The 15,595-nt window shown below is 32.8% G+C and overlaps 1 protein-coding gene across 1 annotated transcript in view; it reads right to left on the bottom strand.

Annotated features, from left to right (window-relative positions):
• SI (sucrase-isomaltase) overlaps positions 1-15,595 on the bottom strand; it is a 219,746-nt gene that overhangs the window by 18,181 nt on the left and 185,970 nt on the right. Inside the window, exons 29-37 of the mRNA XM_037841441.1 lie at positions 15,040-15,136; positions 14,826-14,938; positions 14,607-14,732; positions 12,965-13,093; positions 12,119-12,229; positions 11,107-11,169; positions 8,928-9,044; positions 7,392-7,479; positions 5,984-6,122 (exon numbers count right to left, since the gene is read on the bottom strand). Coding sequence (XP_037697369.1) covers positions 5,984-6,122; positions 7,392-7,479; positions 8,928-9,044; positions 11,107-11,169; positions 12,119-12,229; positions 12,965-13,093; positions 14,607-14,732; positions 14,826-14,938; positions 15,040-15,136 — 983 coding nt within the window. The remainder of the gene's footprint in view (positions 1-5,983; positions 6,123-7,391; positions 7,480-8,927; positions 9,045-11,106; positions 11,170-12,118; positions 12,230-12,964; positions 13,094-14,606; positions 14,733-14,825; positions 14,939-15,039; positions 15,137-15,595) is intronic.

Here is a 15,595-nt window from a genome sequence, read left to right as displayed (position 1 = left end):
GTATAGAAATGATAAAAAATTGGTGATCATTCTAGGAATCTATATGAAAATGTATATTCTGGGTTTGATTTTTGCTTGACTGACACAACAAATTATTTACAAGGGAGATATTGCCCCAAATTCATAATGTTTTCTTTCACATGTAATACATATGCCCTGACAGATTTCTTTTGTTCTGTTGTATGCTCCACTTTTGCAAAAATTCTTCACCAAGACTTTAAATTCATAACTGAGTATTTGTTTTGTCAAATTTCTGAGAATTCTGCATAAAGTATCTTTCATAATAATTTCCTTCTAAGGGAAATCTTACTCTTATATAAGTAGAATCTTCTCTGTAATCCTTCATATAGAATATTTCTTATTTGAGAAATCGCTTGCCACCACTAAAGATATAACCTACATTCACTGTAGATATTTTCTAAATATTTCTGATAGTGTTCCAACTTCACAAAGGGTTTGGTCACAATTCACTTATTTTAATTTTTAAGAAATACTTTTCAACTACAAGACAGGTGAGTTTGTTCTCTGTTACCAGCAGAGTTTGGAAAAATCAGCTATTTTTTCGAAAGGACTTCAATGTTGCGTTACAGAGGTATTTTTATTACATGCCTACTGTTGCCTACACGAGTCTTTTCTTGAAAAGTTTTAGAAAAACAGTAGAAACGCATTCTATCACTGAAAAAGTTTTTCCAAAAGGAAAAAACATATTTTTAGAAAACTATACAGCTATACAATAAAGGCAGATGATCTGAAAGGAGAAGAGTAAGTTGGTAAATATTTAATTATCTTTTAAAGCTTCCACAGTAAATTAAATTGTTTATTTTATTCCTGGTTACTAAAAGATAATGTTGGGCATTGAATCATGTCTTCCCACAAAAGGCATGTTCAAGTCCTCACCCGAGGCCCTGTGGGTGTGAACCCATTTGTAAATAGGACCTTTGAAGAACATCTTCTTGACCAAAAGGGGGATGTGAAAGGAAATGAAATAAGCTTCAGTGGCAGAGAGATTCCAAAACGAGCCGAGAGGTCACTCTGGAGGGCACTCTTATGCACACTTTAGACAATCCTTTTTAGGTTCTAAAGAATTGGGGTAGCTGGTGGTGGATACCTGAAACTATCAAACTACAACCCAGAACCCATGAATCTCGAAGACAGTTGTATAAAAATGTAGCTTATGAGGGGTGACAATGGGATTGGGAAAGCCATAAGGACCACACTCCACTTTGTCTAGTTTATGGATGGATGAGTAGAAAAATAGGGGAAGGAAACAAACAGACAAAGGTACCCAGTGTTCTTTTTTACTTCAATTGCTCTTTTTCACTCTAATTATTATTCTTGTTATTTTTGTGTGTGTGCTAATGAAGGTGTCAGGGATTGATTTAGGTGATGAATGTACAACTATGTAATGGTACTGTAAACAATCGAAAGTGCGATTTGTTTTGTATGACTGCGTGGTATGTGAATATATCTCAATAAAATGATGATTTTAAAAAAAAATAGGACCTTTGAAGATGTTATAAGTTAGGGTGTGGCCAAATTAAATGAGGGTGGGCCCTAATCCATCATGGCTGAAATTGTTATAGGCAAAGGAAACTGGACATGAGAAATAGCCAGAAAACAAGAAAGAGCTTGAAATGCATCAACAAGCCAAGCAATGCCAAGAATTGCCAGCAGTCTACTACTAGTATGCCACAGACTCCAGGAGACAGAATGGTCTGTGGATACCGTAACTTTGAACTTCTGGCCTTCAAAACTATGAGAGAATAAATTTCTGTTGTTTAAGCCAATGAGCCTGTGGTATTTCTCATAGCAATCCTGGTAACTAAGACAGATAAAAACTTCAAGTTAATTCACTTGGTTATTGTTTTAAATTACCAATCAAATCAAACATTAAGTATATACGTTCCAGGATCTTCTGTTTCCCAGTTGGTGGTACTAAATTATTTTAAAATATTGACCAATATCACTTAGGGCAAAGAAAGTTACTACAGAATTACTTTTCCAAATATTTCTAATAAAAATCTCTTTGGCAACTGAAGATATTTTGTTTAATTACATGATTGAAAGAAAAAATTCTGTATTATATATTTAATCTCCAGTAGATATATTAATTTACCCATTGCACATCTCACCATTAGATTAGAAAATGGTATTTCAGTTTTAATTTTGGAGATGGAAAACAAGTGTTTTGGTTTTGAGTGAATAATAAATAACTTAAATTTGTAATTTCCTTTAGTGAGAAGACAGTATGAAAAGCTAAAGTATGGAAATAATTTTATGGATTCAGATCTCAACTGTTTTTAGTCAATGTTCAACTCAGCCATATTATTCAGAAAGCATTGTCTAGGAGATATGTATTCAGTATGTGCTCAGGTGACTAACCTTATTACAGACAGTCATAACTGGGTATGCTGGTTTGAATCTGTTATGTACCCCATAAAAGACTATGTTTTTTTATTCCACTCTTGTGGAGGCAGACCTATTCTGGGTGGGATCATTTGATTAGGTTGTTTCCATAGAGATGTGACCCCACCCATTCAAGGTGGATCTTAATTAGTTTACTGGAGATCTTAAGAGAGCTCAGGGAGAGAGAGAGAGCTCAGAGCCAACACAGACTCAGACGCTTGGAGATGAAGACAGAAAGACGTTTGGAGAAGCTAAGAGAGAAGCTGAGAGACATTTTGCAGAGAAGCTGAGAATTTTGGAAAGAAGCTAAGATATATAATTCAGAATTTGCCTGTGGGAGAAGCAAGCAAGGAACCACAGGAGCTGAGACAGAAATCCAGAGACATTTTGGAGCAAGCCACTGAAAACAGAAGTTAAACCTGTGAAAGAAGGTTCAGCAGAGCCAGCTATGTCCCTTTCTGTGTGACAGAGGAACCCCAGATGCCATTGGCCATTCCTCAGAGAAGATATTTACCTCTTGATGCCTTAATTTGGACATTTTCATGGCCTTAGAACTGTAAATCAAAACCTAATAAACACTCATTTAAAATTAAAATTAAAACCAATAAACCCCCATTGTAAAACCCAATCCAATTCTGGTATATTGCATTTTGACAGTTTTAGCAAACTGGAACATGGGGTATTATTCTAGTAACCAAGAAAATTTCCAAATAAGTGAAAAGGTGGGTGGGCTGTATTGTGTTTGTTCTTACCAAAGCCAGTCTTCTTTTTCTTTAAAAAATATTGAAAGAAGAAACTTCTTATGGTACACAATTCTCCCACCTCAGAAAGGCAGTCTTAGACTTCCAGGTAGATACATTAAACATAGAAGAGCAATACAATTTTCCAAGTTGCTAACTAGTCTACCTTAGCCCACAAGAACATCTGAGGAAAGAATGTAAGTCTCTTGCTTGACTTTCTTCCTTCCAGTATAAATAATGATTATAAGTATCATGGGCCTTTACATAAAAATTATATATTAAAACAGAACCTGAATATCCAAAGGGAGTCAAAGATTTTTATTTCTCAGAGTAATGTCAAATGAAAAATATGTAGTCATCTCTAAAATCCTTCAAAGTTTTATTGAAGATGAAAAGAAAATAGAGAATATATAGTTTTGTAATTCTTGAATACTTGCCTGAAAATTTCAGTATGCAACTTGAGGGCAATTTTTAAGTGTATTTCTGCCAACATTTGAAACATAGGCTTTATTTCAGTACAAATATTGAATTTTTAAAAAGAGAAAGAGAACAATTCAAGATTAAAAAGAAATTGACAGGTTTATATGTGAAACTTTTCTGTGTCATTAGCATCCATAGTTCTTTCTCCAAGACTATTTGCAAACTCCCAGAATGATTATTTATGCACTCTTTCTGAATCCACTCATTTTATTCTTTTGTTGGTTGGTTTGTTTCATGTTTAAATGAAGAGAACAGTAACAAATGTGTTAAATGTGTGGCAATTTTTAAAGACAGAACATGAGTCACAAAAAGGAAAAAAAAAAAGCTAAGATCTGGATAGCTTGAGGGAAAAAAAAATCTGTCTTTAAGCCTTTCATTTTCCCCAATGGTGAATAAAATGTTTTTACTCTCCATCATTTTCTTAAATGTAAAATGTAATTTATTTATATTGTCAAGGTTTTTAAACATATAACCAATATATTTAATCTCTAAAATTTTTTGAAGGAGAGTTCAAAATTTATCCTCATGTAACAAAAATTAAAATACGAAAAAGTATCTAAAACATGAAAATTCTACAGCGATGTGCACATCAGGCTCTTTAACGAAACATTTAAAGCTGATCAACCTGGTTAATTTAAATATCAAAGGTAACTGAAACTTTTACTGAAAAATTTATGAACAGGAGCAAAGTTATACTATTAAATAAATATATCCTGTTCTTACATTAAAGCATATTCCACAGAAGATACTAGCATATTCCTTGTAATTGTATTTAAGCATTGCAATGTATTTTAAACATCCCTAAATACTTTTCTATATTAATTATTTAGTAATTTGACTAAATCTTCTTGAATTTATTTACATAACCTTGATTGTTCTAGAGGGATAGTATTGATTCATTTAAATTTACTAAACACCAACAATGTGTCAGGAATCATGCTAGCCTCTGACATGCACTCCAGATGTTTAAACTCTTACCCTCTAGGGAGGCCAGTATTTTCTTTCAATTTCCCTTTATCTACTTTCTTCTCAAAACATGTAATATTCTCTCTCTCTCTCCCTCCCTCCCTCTCTCTCTTTACTATCTATAGGTTATGTTAAAGTTACATTAGCTGAGGCTAATTCTGCCATAATTTTATTTTCCAGTGGCGTTAATTGAAAGCAACTTTTGTCCCAGTAAAAAGAAACTGTTGAAGATCAGATTGTTTACTGGTATTAAGAACAACATTTTCTAGTCATTTTACATGAGTCCCTACTTTGGGATTCAGTGAACAAGTCTGTGGTCATAAAGTAATGGGACAAATTTTAATTAATTCACCAAGCATTTATTCAGTGCCTAATCTAATCTGAGTAAGAATTACATGCTAGAAGTAAGACAACTGTGCTTCAGTAAGTGAGGAATTTTATCCATATTGCCATAATGATATTCAACCTTTTACCAATTTCAGTCTTACCCTGCAGCAGTGGTTTTCAATCCTGGCTGTGCATTAGAATGACCTGGCTGCTTACTAGAATCCATATGCTCAGGATGCACTCCAGGCCAATTAAATCAGAAATTATTTAAAAATCCCCAGGTGATTACAACATGCAGTCAAGAGCCAGTAATGCAGAACTGTGCAGTCTAATATGGTGGCCACTATACGTATAAGGCTCTTTAATTTTAAATTAATTAAAATTAAAGAGAATTTAAAATTACATTTCTGTGTCACATTAGCCACACCGCTCAACAACTACATGTGACTCATGGCTACCGTACTTAACAGTTTAGAATTACAGAACATTTCTATCATTGCAGCAAGTTTTATGGTGTGGTTTTGATATAGCTTTGAAACGTAAAGAATGGTCAGTTTTCTATTATCTTCAGTGTCCTATGGTAGGTTGTTGAAACTGCAGATATTTACATGAACAGTAAAATCTGAAATGCTCAAGATCACAGGTGCTATAATTAGCTAATACTGGATTTAAATAATGGATTTTGCTAAGCTTTAATGTCTTAATTAAAGACATCAAGTTTTATGTTATTTATTCAATTTTATATATTCATTTATTCATCTAAGGCTACTAATTGAGCACCTGTTGTGTGATACTCTGAGCTGGGGACACTGTAGAGAACAAAATCAACATAGTCTAGGATTCCTTTTGGAATGGATAAAAATAAAAAACAACTACACACACACACATACTAGGATAAATGCAATTATTTTAAGTGTCATGAAGGAACAAGTAAGTTACAGAGAACAATTGGCAAGGAAAAGGCCACTTGATAAATTCAGCAGGGAAAGACTCAAACTTGGTAACATTAAATATAAAATCTGAAGGATAAGAAGGTTCAGAGGATAATTATAAATACTGCTTACTCATATGTAGGCTTTGCCTGTGACCATCCATAGAGATTGTGAACATCATAATGCAAAACTGGCGATCCATCACTAAGAATGTGCTCAGTTTCCATACACATAGTGTGGAAATGTAATCCATCAGTTCTTTTTGTGAGTTCTGGGGAGAATCAAAGAAAAACTACTATTACATATTATAAAATGTTGTATATTGAAATGTACAGCTCATAACTATATATTGTTTTGGAGAAGACATTAATCATTATTTTAAAATAATTATAGAATTTTATCATTTGTACACCTTGCCTATGCAAATTTTAAATGAAAGAAATCTCTGCAATTGTAACTACTGAACAATATGAGAAAATTACTATATTCAGTAACAAAAAATTACTAATTAACAGGAATTAATATAAACCTGAAAATACTCACCTCATGCTCTACTAAATAATGTGCATTAGATGAAAAGTACTGATCAAATAGTTGACAGAATAAAAATTTTAAAAAAATCCATGGAACTGCACTACACAAACAGTGAATCCTAAGTTAAAAACCATGGACTTTAATAAATAGTAAATTATAAAAATGTGCTATCATCAAATGTAAAAAATATTCCACACCAATGCAATGTGTTGGTGGTGAGGTGGTATATGGAAAGCCTGGTTACTATTCATTATTGTTTTGTAAACCCACAACTTCCCTAATAAAGGACAAAAAATCCATTTGGTGATGTGGCAGCCCCTGGGCTGAACAAAACAGGCCTGCAGACATTGGTGCATAGCAGTCTGTGTGACCTAGACAGCTAATGTTTACTTTGTAAGCCAATAAAGAGAAAAGGATGAATTGTAACTTTAAACGGGAAGTAAGCAGGAGGTGAGAAACTCTTGGTCTCAAGAAAGAGCAAGGATGTTCATATAGTCTACCTGCTTCCTGGCCCCCAAGTGTTATCACTCTTATGGTTATTTACAAAGCCCCATCCTATAATTCTTTCCTTCCTGTACCACCCCTATGTCACAGGATGCTCTCCCACTCTTAGGAATATCTTTGTCTTAAACCCTATATAACTGACTTGCTATCCTCTTTCAATCATGTGTCCAACTTCCCTGCAAAAGTGGTACCCGCCCAGCGATAAAAAAGCCATGTGATTTCTGCTGATTTCTGCCTCCCTGTGAGTAAGCCCCAAATAAAGTTCATGTTTCAGAAAATGTTTAGCATCTTCTTTGGTCTTTTGACTGGAAAGCCCCTTCAGGCTGTGACAGGTGACTTAAAGGCCTGGGGTTAAGAGCCAGGCAACTATTACAACCCTATTTTTATTTAATAAGGTTATATATAACTTTGGATATAGGGGATCACATTCCCAAGTTTTACTACTGGATTAATAGGTAAATAAAAATAGATAGCATTAAAGGCAATGGCAATAATATTGTACCTGGGAAGTAAGGTGGGTAATTTAGCTCTGTGTTTCTACATTGATTACTGACTGTTCCATTTACAAAACTTGATGGTTCATTCATATCCTTAAAAGAAAAAGAGAAAAGATTAGTAAGAAGTGAATTTAGAACAAATATTATGAAAATAATTAAGAGAACCAGTAAATAGGGTAACATATTTGAACCATAATAGATTTACTTACTATTCTAAAAAACAAAAATATGAATTTTAATGATACTGAAGATTTTAGTTTAACTCAGTGTTTAACTTCTTTACAATCTATGCTTCCTTCTATAAAACATAAATGTCCTATTTTTCTTTATAGTGTGAATTATACATGTAAAATTGAATTGTTTTTGGTTTCCCAGACATTAAATTATATGTGTTTTATTTTATTTGTTATGTTGATTACTGAGTTTATTTGCTATTTTTTGATCATCATAATCTTTTCCCATATTTACTAAAAAAGAAAAATTCAGATGACTTTTTCCTATGAAAGTTGTGCAGTCTGGAAAAATAAGATAAATAACTATCTGAGAAAATATCACATAGTTCTTTCTTATACTTCTGCCTCACAACATCCTTTCCTAAAATTCCTATCCCTGAACCCACTATCAATTACTTTTATTTTTAAATCACAAGATATAGTTTAGAAATACAAAAAAAACCTGCAAAGAGTAGTTCTATTGAACACACATCTTAAGATCTCAGTAGCTATATATAAAGGAATCTCCATATAAATATATAAATTAGCTACCATTTAAAGCTGACTTCTTCAAACTAAAAACCATTTATATTCTCTGGATGCAGATATCAATTTCAGGGACATACTTAGTAAAACCCCTTGTGGACATAAATTTGTTCATCAAATAGATCTATATTTCTTATTAGTTAAAAAAAAAAAAAATGTCCTTAATCAATTTTTTTATCTTCAAGGTTTATACTAAGCAGCACCTCAATAATGGTTTCTTCAATTAGCAAATGAGTAAATGAATATATACATGTTGAAAAATAATCAAGTTTTTAAGTTCAAAAACTTAAATATTATATAAAATCCTTTGTTTTATTTACTTACAGTAAAAGGGCATTCCTCATATGCCATTTGAAAATTACTTTATGAAAAAAAAACTACCAAAATATTAGTTATTCCGAGAAGAATAATGTTGGAAGTTATATCTTGCTAAATTTGTAGATTATGATTTATTACTCAAAATGCTGAACAGCTATAGGAGTGTTAAGATTTATTCCTACATTGAATAAAATAAATGTTTATAGGCATTTAAGTTAGCTAGAAAAAGAGACTATTTTGGTTCTTTGGTCAAATTGAAAATGTCCAATAAGTAGCATTCATACATGTACATTGAATTGTTGAAACTGTATTTCAGCATTCCTTTGCAAAAGAAAGTTCTATGGAAAGAATTAGAGGGTTGATTTTCACAAAGAATACTTTTTTAATCTTATGGTCAGGTAAGGATTTTTCATAATCACTACTTAATAAATAATTTAAAAGATGCATTGCTTAAAGCTTACTTACAATCCACAAGCCATCAAACTGCATCTGGTTATTATAGAAATCTATAATCTCCCTTGCCCACCACTCTGCCGTGGAATTCCTGAAGAAATCTGGAAAAGCAACATGAGCTCTGGAAGCCTGTAAAAACAAAATTGTACACAAATGATGATCAAAGAAAACTGGTCTCAACCTTAATTACATGGATGTATGCGATTTTCTTCCAACCACACCAGCAATTGTGGGGAATAATGAGGTGGGGGGGGGTGGGGGGGGGTGCAGCCTGGGTCCTATATGGATTATACAGAAATAGTTTCAAAATACAGAGAAATATACTTTCAGTGCTTCCCAGAATAATAGGAAATTTTGTCTCTATCCTCAGAGTCCTATACTGTATGGTAGGGAAGGAAAGAGCCTGTAGTTTAGCCTGATTCTTTGATTAAAGTGTGTTTACTCAGATTCTCCCAGAACCAATAAATCATCTCACCACTCCCACAAACTGTTTCTTTTTCTTTCTCACATAAAACTACTCCTCCATCCATGCAGAGAATAGGAATTTTAATACTCATCTGCCTTCCAAGAAAATACTTACTTGCCAGTGAATGCATACAAGTTTCAAGGTCAGAGTTACTGTGTATTAGCAAAGGATTGACCTGCAGATAAGTCAAATGCAGTTCCTGAAAAACATGACATCACTTGAATGCTTCCCTGTCACATTTTAAGACTGTGCAGTAACTCTTAAAACAATCTCTTCTGCAAACAGGATGTGAGAGGACAATGTACATAGAGAAAATACTGAAAGTGGAGAATAATAGGGATTTGTAAAACAAAAGTGTCATAGTTATTTTTAGAGTTGAAAGGAAATTAATTTTATCATCTCACCTAAAAATTACATTTTACTCACAAGAAAAAAAGGCCTAGAGGGGATACAGTCAAAAGATATTTTCTCTGCTAGGATCTCTCCCAGATCCCCGGAGAATTAAAGGTAGCACCAGATCTTGTTTATTGACTGTGCATTTTTGTATATATTGCATCCCGCCAGGAAAGACCATGATCTTTTAATCCAATCTTGTGGGATATTGGTATTGGGATGTTTCCATGGAGGTGTGTCCCCACTCATTCAGTGTGGGCCTTGATTAGTCATTGGAGCCCTATAAAAGCTCAGACAGAAGGAGCTCGCTGCTTGCTGCAACGGAGACAGACGCTGTGAAGACGCTGTTGAAAACTGACATTTCTGTCATGTTTTTCAGGAACTGCATTTGACATTTCTGGGGAGCAAGCAGACGCCAGCCACGTGCCTTCCCAGCTAACAGAGGTTTTCCAGATGCCAATGGCCTTTCTCTAGTGAAGGTACCCTATTGTTGATGCCTTAGTTTGGACACTTTATGGCCTTAAGACTGTAGCTGTGCAACCAAATAGCTCCCCCTTTATAAAAGCCAATCCATTTCTGGTGTTCTGCAAAATGGCAGCATTAGCAGAATGGAACATTAACTTTTCTGCTCTTTCCATAATGTATTCATTTATTTTATTCATTTAGGTGCCTGCTTTTATCCCTTAAATTCAAATCCTTGATCCAACACTCTTTATACCTTCCGTGGACAAGGATCCCAGGGGATTTTGCATAAGCCATCATAAATTGTAGCCACCATGCAGCACTTACATGGAGGCCATGCTTCCCGTCCGGTGTTGCCACCACTACCCAGGATCAGTTGAGAGACCTCAAATCAAGATGAGACACTTGACATTTTTCCTCCACAACATAGTTCAATATTTTTCTTACTCTACTTTAGAAATGATTTGGCAAGTTTTAAATAAGAATGCTCCCCAGTATTTCACACTTACATGAAGTAGGATTTGGATCCATATATTATATTAGCCATTTATATTGTAAGGAAGGTTACATAATCTCTCTGAACATAAGTATCTTCTATTTAATGATTATAATTTCATCTAACTAAAATAATGAATGCTTGGATTAAATGAGATAAAATGTAAAATTGCTTAAGTAACTTACACATTTTGTTATTCAGAATACTAAGGTAAATTTCATGTAATATTCTAACATAGAGTATTAGAAAATAAGCCATCTACTTTTGTAAGGAAAATATTAGTCAAATTGAATTATTAATCAAAATGACCATTAGTCCAATTGCCACATTTCTTTCTGTTATATAGTTATATGGTTAATCAATGTGAAACTTACATTAACAGCTTCATCTTCAGTTAGATTTTCATCTATGGTAACATTGGGTAAATCTGGCCAAACCTGCAGAGAGAGAAGAAATGGATAAATTTCTCAAAATGAATTCAATATGATATGACAGTTAAGAAAAAGAATTGCCAGCCTTTATGGTAGGTAGTAATTTTGAAAACAATGCTTATAACTAAAAAGTCTGGTTAAAAATTAATATAAAAAGCATACATTAAATTTAATTTAACATAGCATATTAAAACTCTTTCTTGAATTACTTCCAGGTTAATTATTACAAACATAAATAGTTTTCCTTTGAAAGGAACTGAAGATCTAATTTTGATGATATCATGCTGAGGTAAATATCCCCTTGGTTTTCGTAGTTAGCACTAAATCTCCCTGCCCCCATCCACCTCCCTTGCTCAACCATGAACATAAAAACAGAGTCCAAATTCAGTCATGCTGAACAATCTTGGAATTTGAATCTATAATGCAAAAGTTAAAATGTCTGATGCTAAAATGTAAATAAACCCCAAAACACTAATTACTTACAAATTGGTGGTAAGGAGGAGTGCTCTAAAGGAATGGAACACAAATTAGAAATCTGAGAAAATGTGTAGATATATGGCATGTGGAGGAAGGAAAAAGGAAAAGAAATCCCTCTCCATGGACCAGAAGCCATATTTGTATGTTCTTTAAAATATTATCTTTCACTAATTCATCATAGGATTTTTTCTATTTTATTTTTAACTTTTTATTTCAAATATTTTGAGACTTACAGAAAAGCTGCAAACATGTACCTATTAGTTCAAATTTACTGTTCAACCAGCTTTCCCTAATGTTAACAACTTACGTAATCATAAAAGAATGATCAAAACCAAGAATTTAACATTTATACAATACTATTACACAAAACATGGATAATATTTGAATTTCACCAGTTATATCACTAATGCCCTATTTTAGGTCCAAGATCCAATCAAGAATCCCACATTGCATTTAATTCAAGATATCAATTCAGTACCTTTGCCCAGCAAATATCACTGCTATTAGGCCATTTGACAAAGACATCTTTCTCCTGTCCTCTGTCAAATGCAGGGTAAGGCTTTGTTTCATTTCCTGAAATTGCTGGATCCTAAAATTTAAACAAAATACAAACCATGTAAATATGAAATAAAAGTAGAGCCACCAGAGTAGGCATTATGAAGCATCAGAATTTCCATTATTAAGTTATTATAATATTGTGCTCTCATGTGAACTAAAAAAAATGGTATAAAAATCAACGCACTAGTTAGATTGCCCTCTAAATTCTTTTGGAGGAAATTCTCAGGACTTCTGAAAATACATTGACTGTGTTTCAATGAAGATTACTAAGGTTGTTTTGCTTTTATTTCTTTAGTGGGATTTCCTGCAGCCTAACTTGCTTTCTATAAGTTATTGATAAAATATGCTCCCCACTACATCACTAACTTGAAGGCAATTTTTAAACATGATAAACATAAGAAGCAATCCCAGAGAATGATTTGAGAATTGTATAGGGTTAGAAAATCCACCATCACTTTTCGATAGCTTCCATAAATTCAGGCAAGTTTGCAGCTTGGGTGATTAGTAGAGAACATCTTGCCTTTGACTTCCAAACATTGGTCTTAGATTCCTAAATATATATCTCAAGTACAAAGGCAGCCCGGTGGCAGCCCAGGCAAATAGAATGAAGTAGATTTTAAAGCAAGAACATTTTAGATTTGAAAATAGAATCCAAAGTTATATACTTTCTATTTTGAAACACCACTTTTTTCCTTATTCCAGGAGAGCAATATTAAGAAAACAAATATAATAAAACTTCAGTACAAGATACAATATAAATACTGACCAGGATAATAATGAATCTCATGCCTTCTCCTTTTATATGGGCAACAAACTGAGGAAGGTCACGGAAATTATCACCAATTGTGAAGTCTAGTTGTCTTTCCATGTAATTAATGTCTGTGTATTGAACATCCTGGAATATATGAGAATTGTGGTGGTGGGTAACAAACACAAAATATTGGATTATCACATTCTATCATAATTATGAAAGTCATAGCAATAAGAAAGTTTCAATGCTTCCTCACTTGATCCCAAGGAGAATTAATCAAGTGATGCAGTGTTTAAGGAATAAAAGTAGCTTATAAAAATGCAAAACATTCTAAGAATAAGTTCATATAAATGCTCTATTCTGCCAGCAGTTCACTTAGTAACTTTAATTTAGAAGCAATTTTTTTCCAAATCAGGATATTTCCTTAAGAATTTCCCAAAGGAAACAGGAAGACACATGAGTAAAAGGGCTTATGATGCTATGAAATTATGTTAAATAGCAAATTATAATTTTGTTCGGTGTATACAGAAAGAGATGTTTCTTATTTGGGGGAACTCTAAAGCAAATATGACATAAATTCAGATTATTGCTAATATTTACAAAGGTGAGAAAGAATTATTAGTAAATCCATCAATTATTGCCAGATTCTTCTTATATTATCCACCAAAGTCATTTTGGAATAACAGCCAAAACTTAAATAAGCAAACTATTGCTTATAGATAGGTATTTAAAAACATGTTTATACTAACAAATGTTTGAATTTCATCATGAAATCTTCGATTTATGCCTAATTTATTAATTATCTTCTATTAAAAATCATTAGATCAGTTTCTTCTAGATGTTATAAAAATTATGGCTGATAGAATAGGCCTAATAAAGAAACCTCATTTTTATCATATATTTCCACTTACATGTTTCTATATCATCAACTTATACAATTAAGTTCTTCCATAAAAATGTATTCAGGAACAATATATTGGATTCTATCTATTACAGTTACAGATATTTTATAATGTGCTCCTTCTGATTCTTTTTAGAAAGAGTTCTCATATACCAACAAACATTTCAGGCTTGGATGTTTAAGTGTTACCAGGAGAATACCTGAGTTTCATAATCTTTCTAAAAACTGAAATTACAGGAACTGATTATTTTTAGATGCTTAAGTATATTTACTTTCCCAAACATTGAAGGGAAGAAGATCTTTCTCCCCTCTCATTTTGTTTCTATCAGTCCAACTATCTTCTGTTCAAGGCAAAAAATCACCTGGTTTCATTTTCAACTCTAATGTAATTTGCCATATAAATTGATGATATCAATTCCTATGGACTATTACTCTAACTTAAAGAGAACACTCAGAACATGTCTGACTCCCTTTGCAACCCAAAGTTTATGAGGAAAAACAAGTGTCCAGTGACTTCAGTGTGAGTCAGGGTCTCAGAACCAGGAAGAAGGAAGGAAAAGGAACAGCATTATTCCTTCACCAATTTGATAAAGACATTTTATAACAACTTCCTAACCAATTCATGGGTGGTCCTAAAAAATTAAGCATTAATTATTAAAACTACTTAACATTATTTTAAAGTATATCTGTTTAATTATATCATTCTGCTTTCATGGATTCTGTACTTAACATCATAACAAAAACTGATATACATACATAGGGAATCCGTGCATTCACCATGTCAGTATATAATTGCTCAACCTCTGAAGTATTTCTGTATCCATAACGACATAACTGGAATCCCAAAGCCCAATAAGGTGGCATGACTGGTCGTCCAATTACCTTCAAGAAAAAATAATTTTATTTGTGAACTAAGATAATTACTTTACATTTTAAATCAAGCTTTAGGTTTTTAAAAGAAATGTGCAATCATACTTCATGGTATTGCTTTGTTGCAACTTCCGGAGTTGGGCCCAAAAACATATAAAAGTCCAAGATCCCTCCAATTGTGCGGTAAGTTAGAGCAGGAGTTGGTTGGAATGTAACATCTAGAAATCCAAAATAATGGTTACATTTTATCTATATATGAGATACTAGTTTATAAAAAAAATACATAAAATATGAGAAAACTAGCAAACAATTCTTTTACCCATTGCATTGCTATTGAGTAAGAGAACTCCATGAGCGTTGCCCTCTTCTTCCAGAGCCATATAATAGGGATGAAATCCATAGGAATTAAGTTTATACTGAAAGCAAAATTTAAAACAATATATGTTTAAATAATAATAACATGAATTTAGTCATTATGATATTTAAATTCATTATAAGATTGAATATTGGGATTTAAATGTTTCTTTTTGCACTCTCAAACTATACTTGAATTGAAAATAAACAAATATATTTCCCTTAACAAATCATATCTCCATTTTTGAATTGCTAATGGTTTTGAGCATGCAAATAAATACACAAATGTAACACCCACAAAGAAGTGCTGCATTCACTGATATAAGAGTCCACTGGTATTAGAGTATTTGGGTTTCTTTTCACAGGTTGTATTTTTTAATTTATTTGTAAGTTTGGCACTTATTTTCCAATAATCAAATGTCCTAAAAATTATTAAAGTGATGAGAGTACTTAAACCTCCCCATAGAATCACCATGATATCAAAAGTGTTTGTAACATAATATTTTACATTTAAATAGTAT

This window comes from Choloepus didactylus, chromosome 1 (genome assembly GCF_015220235.1).
Source record: "Choloepus didactylus isolate mChoDid1 chromosome 1, mChoDid1.pri, whole genome shotgun sequence".
Lineage (NCBI taxonomy): Eukaryota > Metazoa > Chordata > Mammalia > Pilosa > Megalonychidae > Choloepus > Choloepus didactylus.
This window is presented reverse-complemented; position numbering and strand designations above follow the sequence as displayed.